The sequence below is a fragment of the Dendrobates tinctorius genome, unplaced genomic scaffold (genome assembly GCF_039654945.1).
Source record: "Dendrobates tinctorius isolate UK_male_01 unplaced genomic scaffold, ASM3965494v1 ptg000040l, whole genome shotgun sequence".
Classification (NCBI taxonomy): domain Eukaryota; kingdom Metazoa; phylum Chordata; class Amphibia; order Anura; family Dendrobatidae; genus Dendrobates; species Dendrobates tinctorius.
This window is the reverse complement of record NW_027361708.1, coordinates 3,789,914-3,812,685: the sequence shown is the minus strand read 5'-3', so window position 1 is coordinate 3,812,685 and position 22,772 is coordinate 3,789,914. Positions and strand designations below refer to the sequence as shown.

Genomic DNA, 22,772 nt, shown 5'->3' with positions numbered 1-22,772 from the left:
GTGGTATAGTGTGCGGGAAGGGGCACCTGAGTCTCATCAGGGTCAGAATCTGGCTCTGTACACTGCGAGGACAATGTAGTGCTCTGAGTGAATGTACCAGCAGAATCATCCATCAGCGGCTGTGCATCAGTGCACTCCATGTCAGATTCATCTTGGCCTGGGTAATTCACCATTTGACTTGATAATCCAGGCATGGTATGTGAAAACAGCTCCATGGAGTAATCAGTAGTATGGCCTGCGTCATCCTTCAATCTTGGTTGGGGTGAAGGACACAAGGAAAGGTGTGGTTCATGAACATGAGCCTCCAATGATGACTCAGTGCTTTTACTTTTTACAACTGAAGAAGAGGAGGCGATAGAGCTGGAGGCTGAGTCAGCAATGTAAGACAAAACTTTTTCCTGATGCTCTGGCTTTAAAAGCGGTTTGCCAACTCCTAGAAAACTAAGCGTTCGAGGCCTTATGTAGCCAGACGATGACGCAGGGTCAGCACCTCCAGCATTCGGTCCTATTTTGCTCTTGCCACTACCATCAGATCCACCACCAACACCATCATTACCAGCTGCCAACCCCCGCCCAATTCCACGGCCTCTTCCACCAGCCTTCCTCATTTTTGGTAGAAATGTAGACAAAATCCAACAAACTATATATTAATGTAAAACAAGGTACAAGGTGTCTATAGGACAGGGGAGATTTTGAATTTCTGCACACACTTTTGGACACTGGACACTTTTGGATTTTGTGAGTCCCACTGATATCTGAGCACTATGTGACAGGCTCGATGGCACAGCTGTGACAAAAGGGACTAGAGGATAAGGGAGATTTTGAATCTCTGCACACACTTTTGGACACTGGACACTTTTGGATTGTGTGAGGCCCAATGAATATCTGAGCGCTATGTGACAGGCTCGATGGCACAGCTGTGACAAAAGTGACTAGAGGATAAGGGAGATTGGATTGCTTTTAAAAAAGCAGTTTGCGGAGCTGTGGGTAAACAGCAATGCCAGCCTGTCAGGATGCCTTAGAAGGCAGCCCAACAACCAACACCACTGATACACCACTATATAGCCTCCCCTTGCACTGCACACACAGTGACTGGTGTGTTGTGCAGGCCAAATTGCTAGCAACAGAAGCAGTTTTTTTTTCTTCTCAGCAGGACAAAAAAAAAAAATTGGGATTGCTTTTAAAAAAGCAGTTTGCGGAGCAGTGGGTAAACAGCAATGCCAGCCTGTCAGGAAGCCTTAAAAGGCAGCCCAACAACCAACACCACTGATACACCACTATATAGCCTCCCCTTGCACTGCACACACAGTGACTGGTGTGTTGTGCAGGCCAAATCGCTAGCAGCAGAAGCAGTTTTTTTGTCTTCTTCCCTGCCTAACGCTCTCCCTACAGAATCAGCAGCAACCTCTCCCTATACTAAGATCGGCAGAAGTAAGATGGCGGTCGGCGTGCACGCCCTTTTATACCCCCTGTGACGCCCACCAAAGCAAGCCAATCACTTGCATGCCCTTCTGAAAGATGGTGGTGACCCGTGCCTATGTTATCACGTTGCCCACAGTGTCTGTGGATCCTGATTGGCTGAAAAAGAGCGCAAAACAAACTTTTGAAACGCGACTTTGGCGCGTAAGTCGCCGACCTCGTGGCCGACCTCATCCTAGGGTCGGGTTTCGTTTCATGAAACCCGACTTTGCCAAAAGTCGGCGACTTTTGAATTTTTTCGACCCGTTTCGCTCAACTCTAATTATCACTATTCATCAAAGAGAATTCCAGCTTTGAGCATTACAGTTTCGACTGCTTACAATGCATTTTACAATTTGCAAAATATTAACTGCATGAAAGAAAATTAGGAATTATGTCATCAGCTTACCTTGTATGTAATGTTTTTATGTATTGCCCTGACAATAAATGTTTAATGCTCAACAATATATAACTTTATTGGAATTCACATATAACTAGTCGAAGTAAATTACAAGGAATGTCATTCCATTTCCCATTGTCTTGAATCTCTACACAATCTTCATTGTCCTTGCTATTATTTGGCTCTCCTAGGTTCCAGCTAGTAAATAAGATCTTCTCACCTGATAAATATCTAAATATACCTTCTACTTGTAAGTCTGATATGCCTAAAAAAGCCTTGGCCAATTCCCCCTTGGTGTGGAGTATTTCTTGAGTGGCACTATTTTCTGCTGCATTTCTTGGGGTTGCCAGCACACCACCAGCTTCTTTGCACGTCTTCTGAGCATTTTCAAAATTTTCTTCTAAGCCATTGGTCACAAATACTTTGTCACCAGACTGTTTACCTCCATGGAAAAGAAGAACTGAAATAGGTAAAAAAAAATAGATATTTTATATTCCAAATACAAAAAATAATGCTTTTTAATAAAAGCTTGAGTACGAGAGAATCAGAGAAATAAAAAGACATTCTGGAGTACATTTATAAAATCGATAAGAAGGGGCATGCATGTAAGTCATATTTATAAAATATTCCCACCAAATTTCTTCCTTATAATTTTTAGGAGGTCACAATCTATAGTCCCTATCAGTATATCTTTGGAGGGTGGGAGGACACCTAAGGAAACTGGAGAACCTGGAAGAAACCCATGCAAACCCATGCAGAACATATGAACTCATAACATTGTTAGAAAGTAAACAGTGCTGGAAATATCTCATGACCCACTCTTTCTCATCCCGATTTACATGGCCCATTCATCCCCATCCCAGTATACATGGCCTCCTCATCCCCATCCTGATATACATGGCCTCCTCATCCCTATCCTCTTATGCAGGGCTCCCTCATCCCCATCCTGGTATATATGGTCCCCTCATCCCCATTCTGGTATACATGGCCCCCTCATCCCTATCTGGTATGCTTGGCACCTTTATCCCTATCTTGGTATACATGGCACCTGTTAGGAGTCAGGTTCCTGCGTCTGCTCTGCAGGAATCCAGACCCTTACATTCTGCGGTCTCATGCTCTTTATCTACCGCAGAGGAGATTGCTTTGCAGCAAATCTCTCCAGGGGCTAAGTCCCTCTGTCCTCCTACTGAGCATGCTCATGAGACGGTTTCCCATTGGAGATCGGGAGTCATGTGCTCAGATCCTGCTCCAGATCTCATTGGTCCATCTCGGAGATCGGAGATTATATACCCTAATGAAAATCAATAAGTAAAAAAGCAAGTGCATTAAATAACATAGGGTACTTGGTGAGACAGTAACTACCTCTGAAGCTGGGTGTCCGTTTGGGACCCAGAGACTCTGCCACTATTCACACTAGGTAGGTTTTAACCGTTAGTGTAGTTACTGTCTCAAATGGGTACACCTTGCCGTGGTGGGACAGCTTTATACTTTTTTGATCAAAATAGTGTTTACCAAGTACCCTATGTTATTTAATGCACTTGCTTTTTTACTTATTGATTTTCATTAGGGTATATACATACATTGTTTTTCCTTTGGTTTTGCTTGCTCTTATGGCCAGTGTGAACATGCTTTTACATCATGCATATCATTCAAGTCTACTCCAGTTCAGTTTTTTTGTTTTTTCTTCAGCATTTTTGTATTCAGTACAAATAGGGTGTGGCCTCCTTTCTACTGAGCTGTGTAGTTCACTTATTGTCCCTCTGAAGCTGGGTGTCCGTTTGGGACCCAGAGACTCTGCCACTATTCACACTAGGTAGGTTTTAACCGTTAGTGTAGTTACTGTCTCAAATGGGTACACCTTGCCGTGGTGGGGCAGCTTTATACTTTTTTGATCAAAATAGTGTTTACCAAGTACCCTATGTTATTTAATGCACTTGCTTTTTTACTTATTGATTTTCTTTAGGGTATATACATACATTGTTTTTCCTTTGGTTTTGCTTGCTCTTATGGCCAGTGTGAACATGCTTTTACATCATGCATGTCATTCAAGTCTACTCCAGTTCAGATTTTTTGTTTTTTCTTCAGCATTTTTGTATTCAGTACAAATAGGGTGTGGCCTCCTTTCTACTGAGCTGTGTAGTTCACTTATAGTCCCTCTGAAGCTGGGTGTCCGTTTGGGACCCAGAGACTCTGCCACTATTCACACTAGGTAGATTTTAACCGTTAGTGTAGTTACTGTCTCAAATGGGTACACCTTGCCGTGGTGGGACAGCTTTATACTTTTTTGATCAAAATAGTGTTTACCAAGTACCCTATGTTATTTAATGCACTTGCTTTTTTACTTATTGATTTTCATTAGGGTATATACATACATTGTTTTTCCTTTGGTTTTGCTTTCTTTAGACAGAGAGTGGAGACGTTCGCTGACACACCGCGGCGTCCCACTTCAACTTATACTTCGGGTGGTTTTGCCACTCCCGTTGTCTCCCATGTGTCCCTTCTTAAACCTGGCGATCTTGCCGCCTCTGATAACTTCCACGTGTCCCGGTTTTCCGTGTCACCTACCGGGACATCAGACTTGCCTTCGGACGAGTCTGAGGCCTATGCCTCTGATGGGCACAGGGTGGTGGATTGGAAGGCTCAGAGAGGAGGGGGCCCTAGGAGGGGGGGTAATGTTAGGAGTCAGGTTCCTGCGTCTGCTCTGCAGGAATCCAGACCCTTACATTCTGCGTTCTCTTGCTCTTTATCTACCGCAGAGGAGTTTGCCTTGCAGCAAATCTCTCCAAGGGCTAAGTCCCTCTGTCCTCCTACTGAGCATGCTCATGAGACGGTTTCCCATTGGAGATCGGGAGTCATGTGCTCAGGTCCTGCTCCAGATCTCATTGGTCCATCTTGGAGATTTGGAAGCTTCCGGAAGGTCCCGGCTGCTATAAAAAGCGCGCATGGCCGTTCCGCCATACACTAGTATAGACTATACAGCTATGTGTGAATGGTGACGGATGTATGATTCTGGTGACTGACTTATCATGAAACCCCTTCCCTCTGATATTATGCATGTGGTTAGGGAATTAGTTCAGCAGTCTGCGCCAGTCTGTGGCAAGCCTTAGGCCACTGTGCACACCGCACCTCTGCGCTAGCATCCGACATAGCGCCTGCTTTGTAGCTGTGTCATCCAGCGGCAGTGTCCTGTGCCACGCTGCAGTTGCAGCCCTTCTTGGCGTTCGCAGTAGCACACGGTAGGTCTAGACGAACGCAGCCCCTCTGTCTTAGTTCCTGCTCCTGTGACCTTATACCGTGTGTGCATTTACCTGAGGCCTGTGACTCTAACAGGCTCAGTCTTTATGTATGTTTTTGTTGCGGCGCCTCTGTGTGTGAACAGAGCCCTCTCTGCGCACTTCGGGTGAAGTTGAACCCATGCGCATTATATCGCCATATTGCTTGTCTACAATTACGCAGCAGCGGTTGTAACACCTACTGCACAGTGGACCCCGAGCGGCGAACGCACTTTATTATTATTTCTATTTAGTGCGTTCCGCCATTATTAACATTATACTAGCGCCAGGGTCTGGCTAGTGATGGCAGATCAGAAGCAACTCCTTCAGTGCATTCACCAGCTAGAGGGCTGGTTGGCTGCTCTTGAGAGTGTTATCACAGCGGCGAAGTCTTCGGAGGCTGCTGTACAGGCGATCACAGATGCGGTTTCTCGTATGTCCAAGTCCTCCCACGCGCCGACAGTTACCCGCCTCCCGTTGCCCGATAAATTTTCTGGCGATGGTGCCTCCTGTAGGGGTTTCGTCAGCCAGTGCTCTATCCAGCTGGAGTTACTGGCTGCGAGATACCCTACGGAGCGGGCCAAGGTGGGGATTATTGTTTCCCTTCTGTCAGGCAAGGCGTTGGAGTGGGCTACGCAACTATGGCTCATGAGACGGTTTCCCATTGGAGATCGGGAGTCATGTGCTCAGGTCCTGCTCCAGATCTCATTGGTCCATCTCGGAGATCTGGAAGCTTCCGGAAGGTCCCGGCTGCTATAAAAAGCGCGCATGGCCGTTCCGCCATACACTAGTATAGACTATACAGCTATGTGTGAATGGTGACGGATGTATGATTCTGGTGACTGACTTATCATGAAACCCCTTCCCTCTGATATTATGCATGTGGTTAGGGAATTAGTTCAGCAGTCTGCGCCAGTCTGGGGCAAGCCTTGGGCCACTGTGCACACCGCACCTCTGCGCTAGCATCCGACATAGCGCCTGCTTTGTAGCTGTGTCGTCCAGCGGCAGTGTCCTGTGCCACGCTGCAGTTGCAGCCCTTCTTGGCGTTTGCAGTAGCGATGCCGCACACATGGTAGGTCTAGATGGACGCAGCCCCTCTGTCTTAGTTCCTGCTCCTGTGACCTTATACCGTGTGTGCATTTCCCTGTGGCCTGTGACTCTAACAGGCTCAGCCTTTATGTATGTTTTTGTTGCGGCACCTCTGTGTGTGTGAACAGAGCCCGCTCTGTGCACTTCGGGTGAAGTTGAATCCATGCGCATTATATCACCATATTGCTCGTCTGCCATTACTGAGCAGCAGTTGTAACACCTACTGCAAGGTGGACCTTGAGCGGCGAACGCACTTTATTATTATTTTTATTTAGTGTGTTCCACTGTTCCTAACAGCACCCTCATTCCTATCCTGGTATGCATGGCCCCTTCATGGCCCCTTCATCCATATCCTGGTTTGCATAGCCCCCTTATCCCTAACCTGGTATGCATGGCACCCTCATCCCTATCCTGGTATGCATTGCCTCCATCCCCATCCTGGTATGCATGGCCCCTGTTCTGCCCATTTATGTGCAGCAAGTATTTTCATAAGTGCTGTACCAGCTATGACCATTAGATGTCATTAGTTGTCTCCTTTTTTCCTGTTCCTGGATTAGGAGTCTCTCTCTCTTTAAGAGCTTGTTCTGTTTAGAACTACCCCCTCAGTTTCCCTGGGGCTAGAGAACTTGTAGCCATTTTCACCCCGGATCTCTCTCCCTACAAATCACTGCTTCTGTCAAGCGGATTCCGGTGAGAGTTAATACAGTTATGTGTTTGTGCAATGTATAGCTAGCCATTATGCAGCCACCGTGCAGTATGAGTGAGGTATATGGTGCAATGTATGTTCCAGCTAGTTGTAATGCTCTTTGCACTGCATGTAGATAGATGCATTTCTGTTCAGGGTAGTGCAATGCTGGCAGCCTAAGTTTACTTTACATATCCCTCTTAACTGCATTTATGTGTTGTATTGCACAACCTCTGTAATACTCCTGTTACTGATGTAATAGCACCCTGTATTATTGCTGTTGGTGTTATCTGCCAGTACTGATATATTTTACTGTCTATTTCTTTGTAGCTTTTACCCGATATCATCCACCATTGTGCTCACCGTTATCATCCACCATTGTTGTCCACTGTTACTAAGTTCATCATCTCAATAAATATAGACTTAAGCACCCATAGAGTCTTTTTACTTGGAGTGGAAGAAGGGTTTAGCCATATGCTAAAATCCACACAGCATCATACGTGGAAGAAGGCAGAACAGCCCCCATGAGAAAAGCAGAAAAAAAATTCTACTTACTGCACCCTGTGATCCCTCGCAGTGTCCTGTTCTGATGCCAGCAGCTGATTTCAGCTTGTAAGTAGCGCATGGTAGTGACGTCATTAGCTGCTTACAAACTGAAGACAGCTGCCGGAATAGCCACTGCTTTCGATGTCTGGCACTATGAGCATATGGAGCAGTGAATATTAATTTCTCTTTAATAGCGGCACACTTTTAGCCGCAGTTGCCAGCCCCTGCAGCTGCTGGGGGTTCACGTGTGCCTGCTACTAAAAAGAATGAATATTCATTGCTCTCCACTCCCATGGTCATGGAGAGTAGTGAATATTATTTTTCTTTAATAGTGATCACACGTGATTGCCCAGTAGCTGCAGGAGGCTGGCAGATGCAGATACTGTGCCCGCTATTAAAGATTAATGAAAATTCAGTGCTCCCCACCTACATTTTCCTTCCCACCTCTCAGCACCAACTTCAGTGCATAAAGGTAGGAGGGACTATTGGCATGGGAAGCAGTGAATGTTCATTTCTCCTTAGCAGTGGACACAGTGTTAGCTGCAGCAGCCGTCTCTTGCCTCCTTTGAACCACTGTTTCGCCGCTGCTGCTTCCTCACTTCCCCATCCACAGCCACAGCAGGAACATCCAGAGTATAAGATACACCCTCCTTTTTCCTCCAAATTTTTGGAGGAGAAAAGTGTGTTTTATAGTCTGAATAATATGTATTACTTCTGAGATTTTTAGTGGTAAGCACAGAGCTTAATGCAATCATTAGTTTCTGCAACAAATCTGATATATCTAAATAAACCATTTAAACATATTAAAGACATATGAAGAATGTGAAAAAAATCTCAATGAATAATTACTTTTTTTATATTTTGAAAGACTTGCTTGAAATGTCTCGAGTTCTCTTTGAAATGCATTTAATTGTTCCCTGACGACTTCAACCTCTGAGAAAAACAATATGAAAAATATAATTTATTTATTAATTTATTCATTTAAACCTCATTGGCAAACTGTAAGAGACTTATCAGGTAATACAAATAAAGAATTGTCCCTAATAGTTGCCTGTGTTTTTTTAAGGAGATTGTCAACCTAGGATAAAATTAATTTAAATAAAAAATAAAGTATCTTTTTAATAAAAAAAATTGGCACCAGTGAAGACACAGCATTTAATCTTAATTATACTAGACATGTCTTTTCAGTCGATCAAGAACCAAACCATAGTGTGTTGTCATAGCCTTAACTTTGACTCTTTATATCAGCTCCTACAGTTATTGTGTTACTATCTTTGGAGGACAGGGACCCAGGGTCATTGAACAATCAATGTTTGCTAAAATATTGACTGATCTTTGCGTGGGTCCATGTGGCTTGTTGACCTGCAGAGCAATGGAGGACAAACTGTACAGATTGATTAAATACTCAAACAATGAGGGTTAAACTAATCCCACCCACCCCGACCTGTGAATGATGATGACCCGAACCACAGATGTCGGTATCAAAAGGGATTTCTATCTTTCTGCAAGATGAAATCAGAGGAGAGACTCTATAGCACAACAGCCAAGGCATTATGGCATCATCAATTGGAACACAGATTACACATACTACAGGATGCCAACGTAATGACCACGGCTCTACCTAGAAGAATACAGATCTTCTCCATTGACCATCACTGAATCCATTGGGCCTTTTGGGGAAGTCTGGTTGAGACCTTCCAGTCACTTGACCCTATGAATATGTTTGGAGAAGCCTGATTGGGACCCTCCGGTCACATGGCTTCATGGAGACGTTCGTAGAAGCCAGATTGGGATCCTCCGGTCACCTGGCCATGTGCCTCAATGGACTTTCAGCTTTCTAAACTGGTCACTACGTCTTCTCTGTAGGTGACTGCCAAAAGCAGAGCGCCACTGGTGATGGTAGTCGGCCCCGGAAGCCCAGAAGTAGCAGCTGCTCTAATCAGGGAAAGTCCAACAAAGGGTAATACTCTGTAATTTGCACTATCTTGGTTATTTTGCTGTTCTCTATATTGTCTGTTTGGTTCAATAAAGTATTGCAACACTGTTTACCCCTCAACCTGTGTCATTTGAGTAGTATTATGTCCATGCAGTCTCGGGCCAGCAAATAATAGCACCCACTGACCCCCATGTCTCAACAGCACCTATTTAAAATGGTTGTCTGTTTTCAGTAACTTTTATTCAAAAATGTTCCTAAAGAGAGCAGGTACCCAATTTTCTTGTTGGATCCTGCTCTGTTTGTTCTTTTCGGAATTGTTGAGTATTTGGGTTCCATTTTCTTGAAAGTTGAAAGCACCTTTACGTGAACAGTTTATGTACTGCAGACACCTACTTTACTGGAAGGCCACATTCACACATTCAATATTTGGTCAGTATTTCACTTCATTAATTGTAAGACCAAATACTGAACATGTGGAACATAGCCTAAGTGTCTCTATTATTGCAGGCCATTGGCAGACACTGTGAGTAGGCTAAATCTATAGTCCTGTTTTATACCTGTTCAACTGTTTACTCTCCTACTGTCTGTAAATTGACATTTCGTAGTTGTAAAAGTGCACGTACACTTTAGTGACAAACAATGACCCATAAAATTAGCAGGAAACCTCAGAAAGCATAGGATATTTCAGATCATTATCTTTATAGCACCTGAGGTAGCACTGACACCCTGTTCTCCTTTTTGTCCAATGGAGCCTCTCTCTCCCTTTACTCCAGGAGGACCAAGTTTTCCAGGAGGTCCCTGAATTCCTCGAGATCCCTGAGCACCTTTGTGAGAAAAAAAGAAATCAAAGATGAAATGATATATCTATTGATCGAAAGTTTAAGTTTATGTTCTCATTTATTCAGACTGGCCTACCGCCTCAACACATTAACCTAATCTATCCCTATGTGGCACAGCCAAAAGTTTTTACCATAACCAGGTTCCCCGCATCATGCTCCTACATGCTTTATGCATCCATTAGCCCTCTGTGTCTGTACTGTTACACAGTTAACAACATTATGGCTGGTCCATACAATAAGGGCAACTATTACCACCCACCTTTCGTGTCTCCCTTTTTTCCTCATAGATTGTAAGCTTGTGAGCAGGGCCCTCATTCCTCTTGGTATCTGTTATGATCTATGTGATTATTGTTATGCTGTAATGTCTATTGTCTGTACAAATCCCCTCTGCAATGTAAAGTGCTGCGGAATATGTCGGCGCTATAGAAATAAAATTTATTATTATTATTATCTCATTGACAATACCCAGTGATATTGTAGTGTGAACGAAAGAAGAGTGCATGGCAATTGCCTTTTGTAAACCATTTAACCAGTAACCTGTGGAATTGGCACCACTACAAACCCTACTGATAATGATTCTCATCTTTAATATTGTGGCACTCTTAGTCTCAATCCTCCCCCTTTCCTTTTCAGCGCTATATGTGGTAGCACTATTGTCTGTTTCTGTTAACATAACCATAAACTGCTCAGTGCTCACGCTAAGAATGCTAACAGCAACACGTATAATTGGTATCAAATCAGTACTCTTACCCTATTGCTATGGCCTCACAATAATAATAGGGAATCTGTCAGCATGTTTTTACTCCCTAAACTATTTATATGTGCATGTGGCTTTTTTATAGATGCGGTAAGTTCAGCAATACGTTTATATGACCCGTCCATTACTCCTTTACTGAGATATCACTGTTGGAATTAACATTTCAATGATGCTGATTACCTATTATAGATCTGAAGCTTCTGTCACTCCAGCTCTAGTCCCCAGCTATCGCTACCTTTTTCTGCTTGACTGAACCATGTTGATATTGTCTAATATGGCTACTTCTGCCCCAAAATCTGTAGCACATCACTGCTAGAGGTCTCATTCCAAAGTTGACCCGAACAAGAGGAGTAGGCTAAGGCTTCTTCACCATTTCTCCTTATCCCTTGTGAAAAAGGCCTTACCAAACTGAATTAATTTTGGTGTCAATAAATGTTTTTCATGCAGGAATTAAAAACTAAAATATATAATATACCAACGGCGCTAGTGTGCAGGGTTGTTTCAGCAGCGAGTAAGAAACCCCCACACCACCAAGGGTGAAAGTAAACAATTTAAACAAAATGATACTCGCGCTGTGAATCAATGGAGAATAAATATATATATATATATATAGTTACCTGTAGGATCAAGACAATAAACTCATAAGCATTAATTGCTAGAAGATACTGAGTATTGATGGATCAAACTGCAAAAAAGACAGAACAAAACATAGGTTTAAAAAAAAAAAAGAAAAAAAGTGAAGTGAAGTGAAGTGTCCGGGTTAGGCTCTAGTGACTAAGAACATGGTTGGTATTGCATTCTAATAGTTAAATAAAAACACCTACTATATAACTATGCAGACATAAATAAAAAAAAAACAGAAACAAACACACTGGGGGATCCATAAAGTGCTATAAATGTAACTTGCACCTTCCCCCACTGTGACTATTACCTCTGAATAGGAGAGCAGTGGAAAACGGCAGGTGGTTCACTAATGTGAACAGACTTTTAAGCAGTAGATTAACCGCTGTGAGCGGACTTTTAAGCAATAGAAGCCAGTGGCATATACTTGCTAATCTGTTATGAATGAGTCACTGAGGAGGAAAAACAAAAACAAGCTAAGCCACAGAAAACCAGAGAGGTTGATAACTAAGCGGATTGCAGACCCCTATGATGATCCTAGACGCCTTGTCACAGCCGGAGAACTAAATAAGCCTAAAGCAAGAAAAGGGGAAATCTAAATCAGTAGATAAAACACTAACTATGCAGACATGAATAAAAACAGAAACGAACACACTGGGAGAACCATAAGGCAATGACTCATTTTTTGAGTCAATCACAGTTATTTACTCCAGAGAAGGTAGATTTTATCAGGGAATGCGCTCTTTTTATTCTTTCACATAATTATTTTAGGTATGAGGAGAACTACTACACCCAGCGGTGGGGTACAGCCATGGGTACCAGATTCGTGCCGGATTATGCTAACCTGTATGTGGGTAAGTGGGAATTTTGGCTCAAGCAGCACTCTCGTTATCAGACATCACGTGACTGCACACGCCACGTGATCTGGATTATCATCGCAGGTCCTGCCGGACTCACACCACACTGACCGCGGGGGTCTACAATCTATAATGCGGCTGGTATGCTGACCACCGTTGGATTGTGTCTACTCTGGTGAGCGATCATTTATGCTCTTTTCCCTGCTCTCACGCCATTCACGCGGGATCTATCACTATCGGACGACTATCAGACGTTTGCCTGCACCTGAAGCCTGTTACCGGCCGGAACAGAGCTCGGTAATTTATTTGTTTTTTTATCTACTGATTGAGAGACTTCCTAAACGATTAGCAAGTATATGCCGCTGGCTTCTACTGCTTAAAAGTCCGCTCACAGCGGTGAATCTATTGCTTAAAAGTCTGTTCACATTAGTAAACCACCTGGCATTTTCCACTGCACTCCTATTCAGAGGTAATAGTCACAGTGGGGGAAGGTGTAAGTTACATTTATAGCACTTTATGGTTCCCCCAGTGTGTTTGTTTCTGTTTTTTTTTTTAAAATGTCTGCATAGTTATATGGTAGGTGTTTTTAAATATCTAATAGAACGCAATACTGATCATGTTCTTAGTCACTAGAGCCTAAGGCTGGTTTCACACTTGCGTTTTTTTGCGCTGTTTTTTAGCGCAAAAAAAGCATGCGTTTTTTTCCCTATACTTTAACATGGGTGCGCATAGGTGCGCATACACATGCGTTTGTACGCGTTTGTATGCGCATGCGTTTTTTTGTAGTGTGCGCTCGGGCGCACAAAATGCATCCTGTTGCATCTTTTGTGCGTCCGACTTGCCACAAAAAAAGCATGTGCTTGCAATGCGTTTTTTTTTTACAGCAAAACACCCATTATAGTCTATGGGTGTGCATACGTGCGCATTGTAATGCGCACGTATGCGCAAAAAAAGCATGCTTTTTTTTAAAAAGCGCACCAAAACCTGCAAAAAACGCACACAAACGCATGATGCGTTTTTTTCATGCGTTTGTGTGCGCAAAAAACGCGAAGCAAAAAAACGCAAGTATGAAAGTAGCCTAACCCGGACACTTCACTTTTTTTTTTTTTTCAAACCTATGTTTTGTTCTGTCTTTTTTGTAGTTTGATCTATCAATGCTCAGTATCTTCTAGCAATTAATGCTTAGGAGTTTATTGTCTTGATCCTACAGGTAACTATATATATATATATATATATATATATATATATATATATATATATATATATATTTTTTTTTTATTCTCCATTGATTCACAGCGCGAGTATCATTTTGTTTAAAAGGAATTAAAAACTAGCCTCCGCAGCATCTCGTTAGAGTGTGATCACACACAGAACAGAGGTCCAGCAGCTTTCTGAGTGTTGATTCACAGTATTGTAATATTAGCAGGTTACCTCGCTCTCCTTTTTCTCCTTTTGAACCTTCCTTGCCGTCTCTTCCATCCCTTCCAGGCAATCCACTATGGCTATGTGTACTGCATGATATAACCGCACATGTATTGGTTCCTTCTTCACATTTTCCATTATCTGCAGTAATGTGTGCATTCAGGAGAAGTCCATATAGTAGAAAAATGAAAAGCTGTATAAGCTTCATTGCTCAGGATATTTCTCTAAAGAAAACAGTAAACTTGTTATTGTTACACTAATGTGACACATAAAACTTTCATTAATCAAAATGTTATGATTGTCACAAAAATTGGATTTTCTCAAGATGATAGTTTCTGCTGTCTTTTCAGACATTCAATATGTGACATATACAGAATTTCCAACCGTCATGATTGGGAATGAGCAGACCTGTGGATGTTCGGGTTAGTCGAGTTCAACCGAACTGCAGTCCAAAGTTCAGTTTGGGTAATAAAACTCTATTCGAACATGAGCCTGAACCTTGAACCACATAGAAGTCAATAGGAGCCCAAACAGTTGTGCTGTACAATGTCTGTAAAATGGTCATAGTAGAGACTAAGGTGTTGCAAAAGGAATTAAAGGGAGGGCAAGAGCAGGACAATTGCTCTGCAAACAAATGTGGATAGTAAAATGACTTAAAATAACATGGAATAAAAAATAAAATAATAAACTTAAAGTGGAGGTCCAAGTAGATAAGAAGGTGGAGATGGAAGTGGCGGTGTATTTGGAAGAGGGGGAGGATGAGGTAGCCAATAGCCAACACTGTTTTTGTTTTTTTTTCTCTTTTGAGGGGTACTCTGTAAAATAGCCTTGATGCTGGTGCTCTGAAAACAGCCTAATTGGGGGTACTCTGCAAAACAGCCTCGGTGAGAATTCTGCAAAACTGCCGAGTTGGGGATACACTGAAAACAGCCTTTGTGGGGGTCCCCTTAAAAGCAGGTTTGTTAGATGTACTCTGAAAACAGGCTCTGTGGGGGCACTCTGCATACAGATAGTGCAATAATCTGGTGGCCACTCTCTATCTATACAAGACGCGTAATATTCTGCACTTTTTTGGGTTAAAATAATGAGGAGAGCATCAAAGAAAGGACTTGGCCATGCTGCTGCTGGTGGTAGTGTAGTTGCTGTAGGGAGAGTGAGGACGTTGTCGACCTGTGCCTGCTACAAGCCCAAATGAAACACTTTTCGTGGGTGCACGCAGGGCACAGTACATTCTGCGTTATTTCGTAGGCCCAAGTACCACTAGATGAAAAGTGAGGCCAGAACAACTAGAGGCGGTTTTAGATTAGATGGCTGAGAGTGCCTCCAGTTCCTTCACTTTGTCTTCCATCCAGTTCCCTGCTGAAAGTGCAGTTTGCAACTGCAGCCCATGAGCATCTGTCTTCAACCTCAGCCCTTTGCAAATCAGGCAAGCAGTCTGAGCCCCAAGTCATGCAGCAGTCACTTCTGCTTTTTGATGATCCCTCTGGCTGTTTTTCCTTGGCCATCCACCTGGCCCTGCCCCACAAGTGGAAGAGATTGAGTACACTGATGCATAACCACTTGTTCTGTTTGAAGATGAGGTACATTGGAGGGGTAGTGCAAACAGCCAGCGGACATCTGTGATGATGCTGACAAAACAGAAGTGCCAACTGCTGCGGCTTTCTGCAGTTTGAAGACCGGCAATGAGTGCAGAGGTGAGGAATGGGCAACAGATGATGAGGGGGATGATGAGGTCTTAGACCATACATGGAATCAAGACCATCCAAATGACTTGGGCAGTTCGGAAGAAGTGGTGGTCATGGTACCCAACTGAACAGCAAAAGAGGGAGCAATGTGCAAAAGCACAAGGCCGGCCACTAGCCAGTACATCGGCTCCTAGTGCCCATTGCGCTGATAAACTCAACACACCAAGGTCAGCTCAAAGAAGCTCTCTGGTGTGGCACTTCTTCAGGCAATGTGCTGATGACAAGTTATAGGTAGTTTACACGTGCCAATAAGAACTGAAACGAGGTGTAATTGTTCTTAACCTGAGCCCCACCTGCATGTCGAGGCATCTGAATGCAAAGAATAAGCTGCAGTACACCTGAAAAACTTGGAAAGATCTGAGGTTCATCATGTTCCCTCTTCTGCAGCGGTCTTGGACTCTTCCTCTCGCTCTCGAGCAACAGGGCCACCTGGCTCCCCGAAAAGAGAAAATGTGACAGCACCAACACAAGCAGTGTCACCGAGCATTTAATTACTGTCCCATGGAAGCACTGAGCTGTCCATCTCCCAAATACTGTATAGAAAGAGGAAGTACTCACCCATGATTCTTGATTCTGAATGCCAACATTTCATAATTCCTGGCTTTGAAATGCTGGCATTCTGGCTGGAGGAGACAGACACTTTTAAAAAACTTACGGCAGTGTCTGTCCCACAGTACATGGTTCCCAGCTGCCACTACTTTTCCAGGAGGGTCATCTATGACTAGCACGAATATGTTGCAGGCAGAATCTGGTGTTCATGGCACAACACCATCAGTGGCAAGGTCCACGTAAGCACCGATACTTGGGCTAGTAAGTACAGGCAGGGATGCTATAGCTCCCTAACTTCCCATTGGGTAAATGTAGCATGGCTGTGCTTGAGGCAGGAAGCATTTTAGCTCATGTCCTACCACCACTGAGGATTCATGAATGTTGATCTGTCCATTTTGACTTCTTCTCCTAGTCTGCTTTCTCAACCGCCTCCTCATCCAGTCATCGCAAAACCAAAATGATCAATTTCAGCACAGCCATGGGGAAATTATATCAGGCGGGTTTGAAACTCATCTGTTTGGGGGAAAAACCCACATTGCTAAAGAGTTGTGGACGGGGATAAAACAACTTTGATGAGTTCATACTTACCAAAAAAGTTCATGTTCAGAGATGAGCACTGGACCCCGGTCCCGTACAATCTCCAAACTTTACAGTTTGGGTTTTCTCATCTCTACTCATTTCTATCAGATGATGCTGACATTTGATGAGAAATACAACAAAAAGGGACAAAGCAAGAAGTTCACTTTACCTCTGAAAACATTTTGGACAATTTTAACCCCTTAACCCCCGAGGGTGGTTTGCATGTTAATGACCTGACCAATTTTTCTGTCACTTTATGAGGTAATACCTCTGGAACGCTTCCATGAATCCTGGTGATTCTGAGAAAGTTTTGTTGTGACACATTGTACTTCATGTTAGTGGTAAAATTTATTTGCTATGACTTGCGATTTTTTGTGAAGAAAGTGGAAATTTGGTAAAAAATTTGAAAATTTTGCAACTTTCCAAATTTGAATTTTGATGCCCTTAAATCACAGATATATGTCACACAAAATACTTAATGAATAACATTTCCCACAAGTGTACTTTACATCAGCACAATTTTGAAAAAAAAATCTTTTGTTAGGAAGTTATAAGGGTTAAAAATTAAACAGCGATTTCTCATTTTTACAGCACCATTTTTTTTTAGGGACCACAGCACATTTAAAGTCACTTTAAGGGGTCTATAAGGGGTCTATATGATAGAAAATGCCCAAAAGTAACACCATTCTAAAAACTGCATCCATTAAGGTGCGCAAAACCACCTTCAAGATGTTTATTAACCCTTCAGGTGCTTCACAGGAATTTTCGGAATGTTTAAAAAAAATTAACATTTAACTTTTTTTCACAAAAAAATTAATTCAGATCCAAATTTTTTTATTTTACCAAAGGTAACAGGAGAAATTGGATCCCAAAAGTTGTTGTGCAATTTGTTCTGAGTACGCTGATTCCCCAAATGTGGGGATAAAGCACTGTTTAGGTGCACGGCAGAGCTCAGAAGGGAAGGAGCGCCTTTTGACTTTTCAATGCAAAATTAGCTGGAATTGAAATCTGATGCCATGTCGCATTTGGTGAGCCTATGATGTGCCTAAACAGTGAAAACTCAGCACAAGTGACACCATTTTGGAAACTATACCCCCCAAAACAACTTATCTAGATGTGTCGTGAGCACTTTCAACCCCCAAGTGCTTCACAGAAGTTTATAACGTGGAGCCGTGAAAATAAAAAATCATATTTTTTTCACAAAAATGATCTTTTCACCCCCAATTTTTTATTTTACCAAGAGTAACAGAAGAAATTTGGCCCCAAAGGTTGATGTAAAATTTGTGCTGAGTATGCTGATGCCCCATATGTGGGGGTAAACCACTGTTTGGGCACATGGCAGAGCTCGGAAGAGAAGGTGCAGCGGAGGCAGAGCCAGGGTTAGCAGTATTTAATAAACAGGGAATACTCCACGTAGGGAGGCAGTGAGTTAAACAAGGGGGTAAACAATATAAATGGCAAAATGATATGGTGAGTTGAAGGACAATGGTGCAAATCAGGGCGGTTCCGATGAAAGTCACTGGTTCCTAAGTCCATGAAGCACCCATACTCCTCAGGAACCAGTACCAGGCTCTCACGCAGGAAACCAATGAAGAAATACATCAGGATAAGACTTTGCCCACAAACAGCAACCTTGTACGCCTTCAGAGTCCTCCTGGATGGAGAAAGAAAAATGTTGTGAAGAAGAAACGGAGAGTGGTGGTCATGGGGGATTCCCTGTTGAGAGGAACAGAGGCCGCTATCTGCAGACCGGATATAACTTCAAGAGAAATGTGCTGTCTTCCAGGTGCAAAAATTAAAGATGTGTCTGACAGGATATCAGGACTCTTCAGACCTACAGATGACTACCCATTCCTGCTACTACATGTGGGGACAAATGACACCGCAAGAAACGACCTGGAAAACATCTGCAGAGACTTTGAAGACATAGGCAAGAAAGTGAAAGAACTGGGAGCACAGGTGGTCTTCTCTTCCATCCTCCCAGTGGATGGCCATGGAACAAGGAGGTGGAATAAGATTCTGCAGGTGAACAACTGGCTACGTCGATGGTGCCATCAGCAACGATTTGGATTTCTGGATCACGGAGTGAGTTACCTTTACGATGGACTACTTGCTAGAGATGGGGTGCACCTTACGAAGACTGGAAAACATGTATTTGGAAGTCGTCTTGCTACACTTGTAAGGAGAGCTTTAAACTAGAACAACATGGGAAGGGAAGCAAAAGACCAGAAAAAGCCATACACCTGACAAATGCTATTGAGAACTCTGCTATTAGAAGTGGAAAGGAAGAACAAAGACAAAAGAATCTAATTAATAAAAATATTGGAGAAAGAGAAACCAATCACAAACTAAAATGTTTCTATACTAATGCACAAAGCATGGGCAACAAACAAGGAGAATTGGAACTACTAACGCAGGAGAAGAAATATGATGTCATTGGAATCACTGAAACTTGGTGGGACAATACACATGATTGGAATACAAGACTAGAAGGATACAACTTATTTGCAAGAAACAGACTTGATAAACGAGGAGGAGGTGTCGCATTGTATGTTAGAAACGCGTATATCTGCACAGAGATTGAAGCTTCAGAGACTGGGAGTTCTGTGGAAACTGTTTGGGTAAGAATACAAGGACAGAACAATGGAAAGGACACCATTGTAGGCATTTACTACAGGTCGCCTGTGCAACCTGAAGATATGGATGAACTCTTTATGCATCAAATGGCCAAGTTCTCCCAAAAATATGACATAGTTGTCATGGGAGATTTCAACTATCCAGACATTTGTTGGGAATCCCTCTCAGGCAAAACTAACAGGTCAAGGAAATTCTTATCCTCTCTTGCTGACAACTTTATCTTCCAAAAGGTAGGGGAGAAAACAAGGGGAACTGCTACCTTGGATCTAATCCTTATAAACAGGGAGGAAATGGTTGAGGAGGTAAAAGTGGCTGGGACCCTAGGAGGTAGCGAACATGCTATTTTAGAATTTTGGATAACTAGAGGAGGAAGACCTGTGAAGACTCAGACGTTAAGGTTAGATTTCAGAAAGGCAGATTTTAAGGGATTCAGAAAGAGAATTGGAGGGATCCAATGGCTGGATATCCTTAAAGACAAAAATGTCCAGGAAGGATGGGAAATCTTGAAAAATGAAATTCTCAAAGCACAATTGTTAACAATTCCGAAAAGAGGGAAGAATAGGAAGCATTTAAGGAAGCCAGGATGGATGAACACAGAACTTAAGCACATGCTAAAAAGGAAGAAAAAAATGTTTATAAAATGGAAAGAGGGAGGCATATCTAAAGAAGAATATAATGCTGCCTGCAGAACCTGCAGGGCACAAATCAGATTATCTAAAGCTGACAATGAATTGAGGCCTGCAAGAGATGTCAAAAGCAATAATAAAGGATTTTGGGGATATGTCAAAAGTAAAAGAAAAGTCAAAGATGCTATAGGATTTTTACAGGATGAAAATGATGAAATGGTAAGACAGGATGTTGAGAAGGCCGAACTTTTAAATTCCTATTTTGCATCTGTTTTCTCTCAGAAAGGAAATGTGACATCAACTGTTCTTTACTGTCCTATTAAGGGAATAGAAGAATCCAGGATATCTATAAACAGAAAGATAGTGAGGAAACACTTAGCTAACCTAAATGAATTCAAGTCTCCAGGTCCAGATGAATTACACCCCAGAGTACTGAAGGAGATAGCAGAAGAAATTTTTGAACCCCTCTCCATAATCTTTGAAAATTCTTGGAGAACAGGAGAAGTCCCAGAAGACTGGAGAAGAGCAAATGTTGTTCCTATCTTCAAAAAGGGGAAGACGGTGGACCCAGGCAACTATAGGCCGGTGAGTCTGACTTCTATACCAGGAAAGATCTTTGAACAAATTATTAAACAACATGTATGTCAGTACCTGGATAAGAATGAAGTGATTAAACAGAGTCAGCATGGGTTTGTAACTAGTAAGTCATGTCAGACTAACTTAATTTCCTTCTATGATGGAATCACTGATTGGGTGGATCAAGGAAATGCTGTAGATATAGTATATCTTGACTTCAGCAAAGCATTTGACAAAGTATCTCATACAATCCTTATTGAAAAAATGACTAAGTATAGAATTGACAAGGCAACTGTTAGGTGGATTCATAACTGGCTTAGTGATCGGACCCAAAGAGTGGTCATAAATGGCTGCACATCCAGTTGGAAGAATGTCTCAAGTTGGGTACCACAGGGCTCTGTCCTGGGACCTGTATTGTTCAACATCTTTATCAACGATTTAGGTGAAGGAATTGAGGGTAAACTGATTAAATTTGCTGATGACACAAAGCTAGGAGGGATAGCTAATACTAGAGAAGAGAGAGAGAGGATTCAAAAAGATATAAATAAACTGGAGAAGTGGGCAGCAACTAACAGAATGGTTTTTAACAGGGAAAAATGCAAAGTACTACATCTGGGCAATAAAAATGAAAAAAGCATATACAGAATGGGAGGAATAGGCCTAAGCAACAGCACATGTGAAAAAGACTTGGGTATACTAATAGATCACAGACTGAATATGAGTCAACAGTGTGATGCAGCAGCAAAAAAAGCAAATGCAATTCTAGGTTGTATTAACAGATGCATACAGTCTAGATCACGTGAAGTCATTATTTCCCTCTACTCCTCTTTGGTCAGACCTCATCTGGAATATTGTGTCCAGTTTTGGGTACCACATTTTAAAAAAGACATCAACAAACTGGAGCAAGTTCAGAAAATAGCAACCAGAATGGTGACCGGTCTGCAAACCCTGTCTTATGAGGAAAGGTTGCAGGATTTGGGAATGTTTAGTTTGCAAAAGAGAAGACTGAGAGGAGACTTAATAGCTGTCTACAAATATCTAAAGGGCTGTCACATTGTAGAAGGATCAACTTTATTCTCATTTGCACAAGGAAAGACTAGAAGCAATGGGATGAAACTGAATGGGAGGAGACACAGATTAGATATTAGAAAAAACTTTTTGACAGTTAGAGTGATCAATGAGTGGAACAAGCTTCCACGAGAAGTGGTGAGTTCTCCTTCAATGGATGTCTTCAAACAGAGGCTGGACAGACATCTGACTGGGATGATTTAGCGAATCCTGCTTTGAGCAGGGGGTTGGACCAGATGGCCCAGGAGGTCCCTTCCAACTCTACGATTCTATGATTCTATGATTCTTAAGTGAAAAGCACCGACAACGGCTGGTGCAGTGTCTTTTTCAATGGGGTCCGATAAACAATACTCTGTCTTCTGGTGACAGCGGTCAGTCTCCGATACCTTCCGCTGCCCCTAGTCCATATGCTGAAGTAACTGACAAGGGTGAGGGCTACAGTCTGGTACGAGCCCAACGTGGCTCGGCTATTATACTCTGGCGAAGTCAGGGCATAAGTGTCTGGGCAAATATTCGCTGGCAATGTCAGGGTATAGATAACGTTCACGCACTCGGTCTCTTTCAGGAGTCACACGCGATGTACTCTCGGACACAGTGTATGGCACCTTTCTCTCTGGCAGTCACCGGCACACTGCACATTCCTCTCCCTCTCTGATCCCCACTGCTGGCGGCGGGAGTTGGCAGACACTGGCCTGCACAATGCTGGTGTTCCCCAGACGGAACACTTCTCTGCCTGGCTTCTGCTGCTTCCCTGGCAGCGGTCCCACTCTGGACTGCTGCGGAATGCTGGGCTCCTTTTCTGGCAGCGCTCCCTCTCTGGATGGCAAGGCCCTGCCACAGCACCAGTACTCTGTGATGGGAGAAGGGGAAGCAGAGAGCACCACTTGCTACTCTGCGCACTGGTCTGCGTTCACGACAAACTGACCTGCTGCGCGTGCTTTTCTCTTTTATCCCTCCTCTGCTCCGCACGCTTTCTTCCTGTCTTTCCCTGCCCTCCTAGGTCTGCAGGAAGGTCCCACTGGCTCAAGCTTCCCTCAGGCAAAAGGGGAAGGTCTGCCTCACTAAAGCTTCCCCCCGGCAACAGGGGATGCAGCTTCTCCTGTTCCGGAC

At 43.0% G+C, this 22,772-nt stretch overlaps 1 protein-coding gene across 1 annotated transcript in view; it reads right to left on the bottom strand.

The window, feature by feature from the left end:
- Nucleotides 1–1,918: 1,918 nt before the first annotated feature.
- The window catches only part of LOC141088734 (pulmonary surfactant-associated protein D-like), a 117,535-nt gene continuing 96,681 nt past the window's right edge, over nucleotides 1,919–22,772 (bottom strand). Inside the window, exons 2-5 of the mRNA XM_073574915.1 lie at nucleotides 13,892–14,106; nucleotides 10,094–10,210; nucleotides 8,300–8,383; nucleotides 1,919–2,318 (exon numbers count right to left, since the gene is read on the bottom strand). Of these exons, the coding sequence (XP_073431016.1) occupies nucleotides 1,933–2,318; nucleotides 8,300–8,383; nucleotides 10,094–10,210; nucleotides 13,892–14,090 (786 nt within the window). The 5' untranslated portion in view covers nucleotides 14,091–14,106 and the 3' untranslated portion in view covers nucleotides 1,919–1,932. The remainder of the gene's footprint in view (nucleotides 2,319–8,299; nucleotides 8,384–10,093; nucleotides 10,211–13,891; nucleotides 14,107–22,772) is intronic.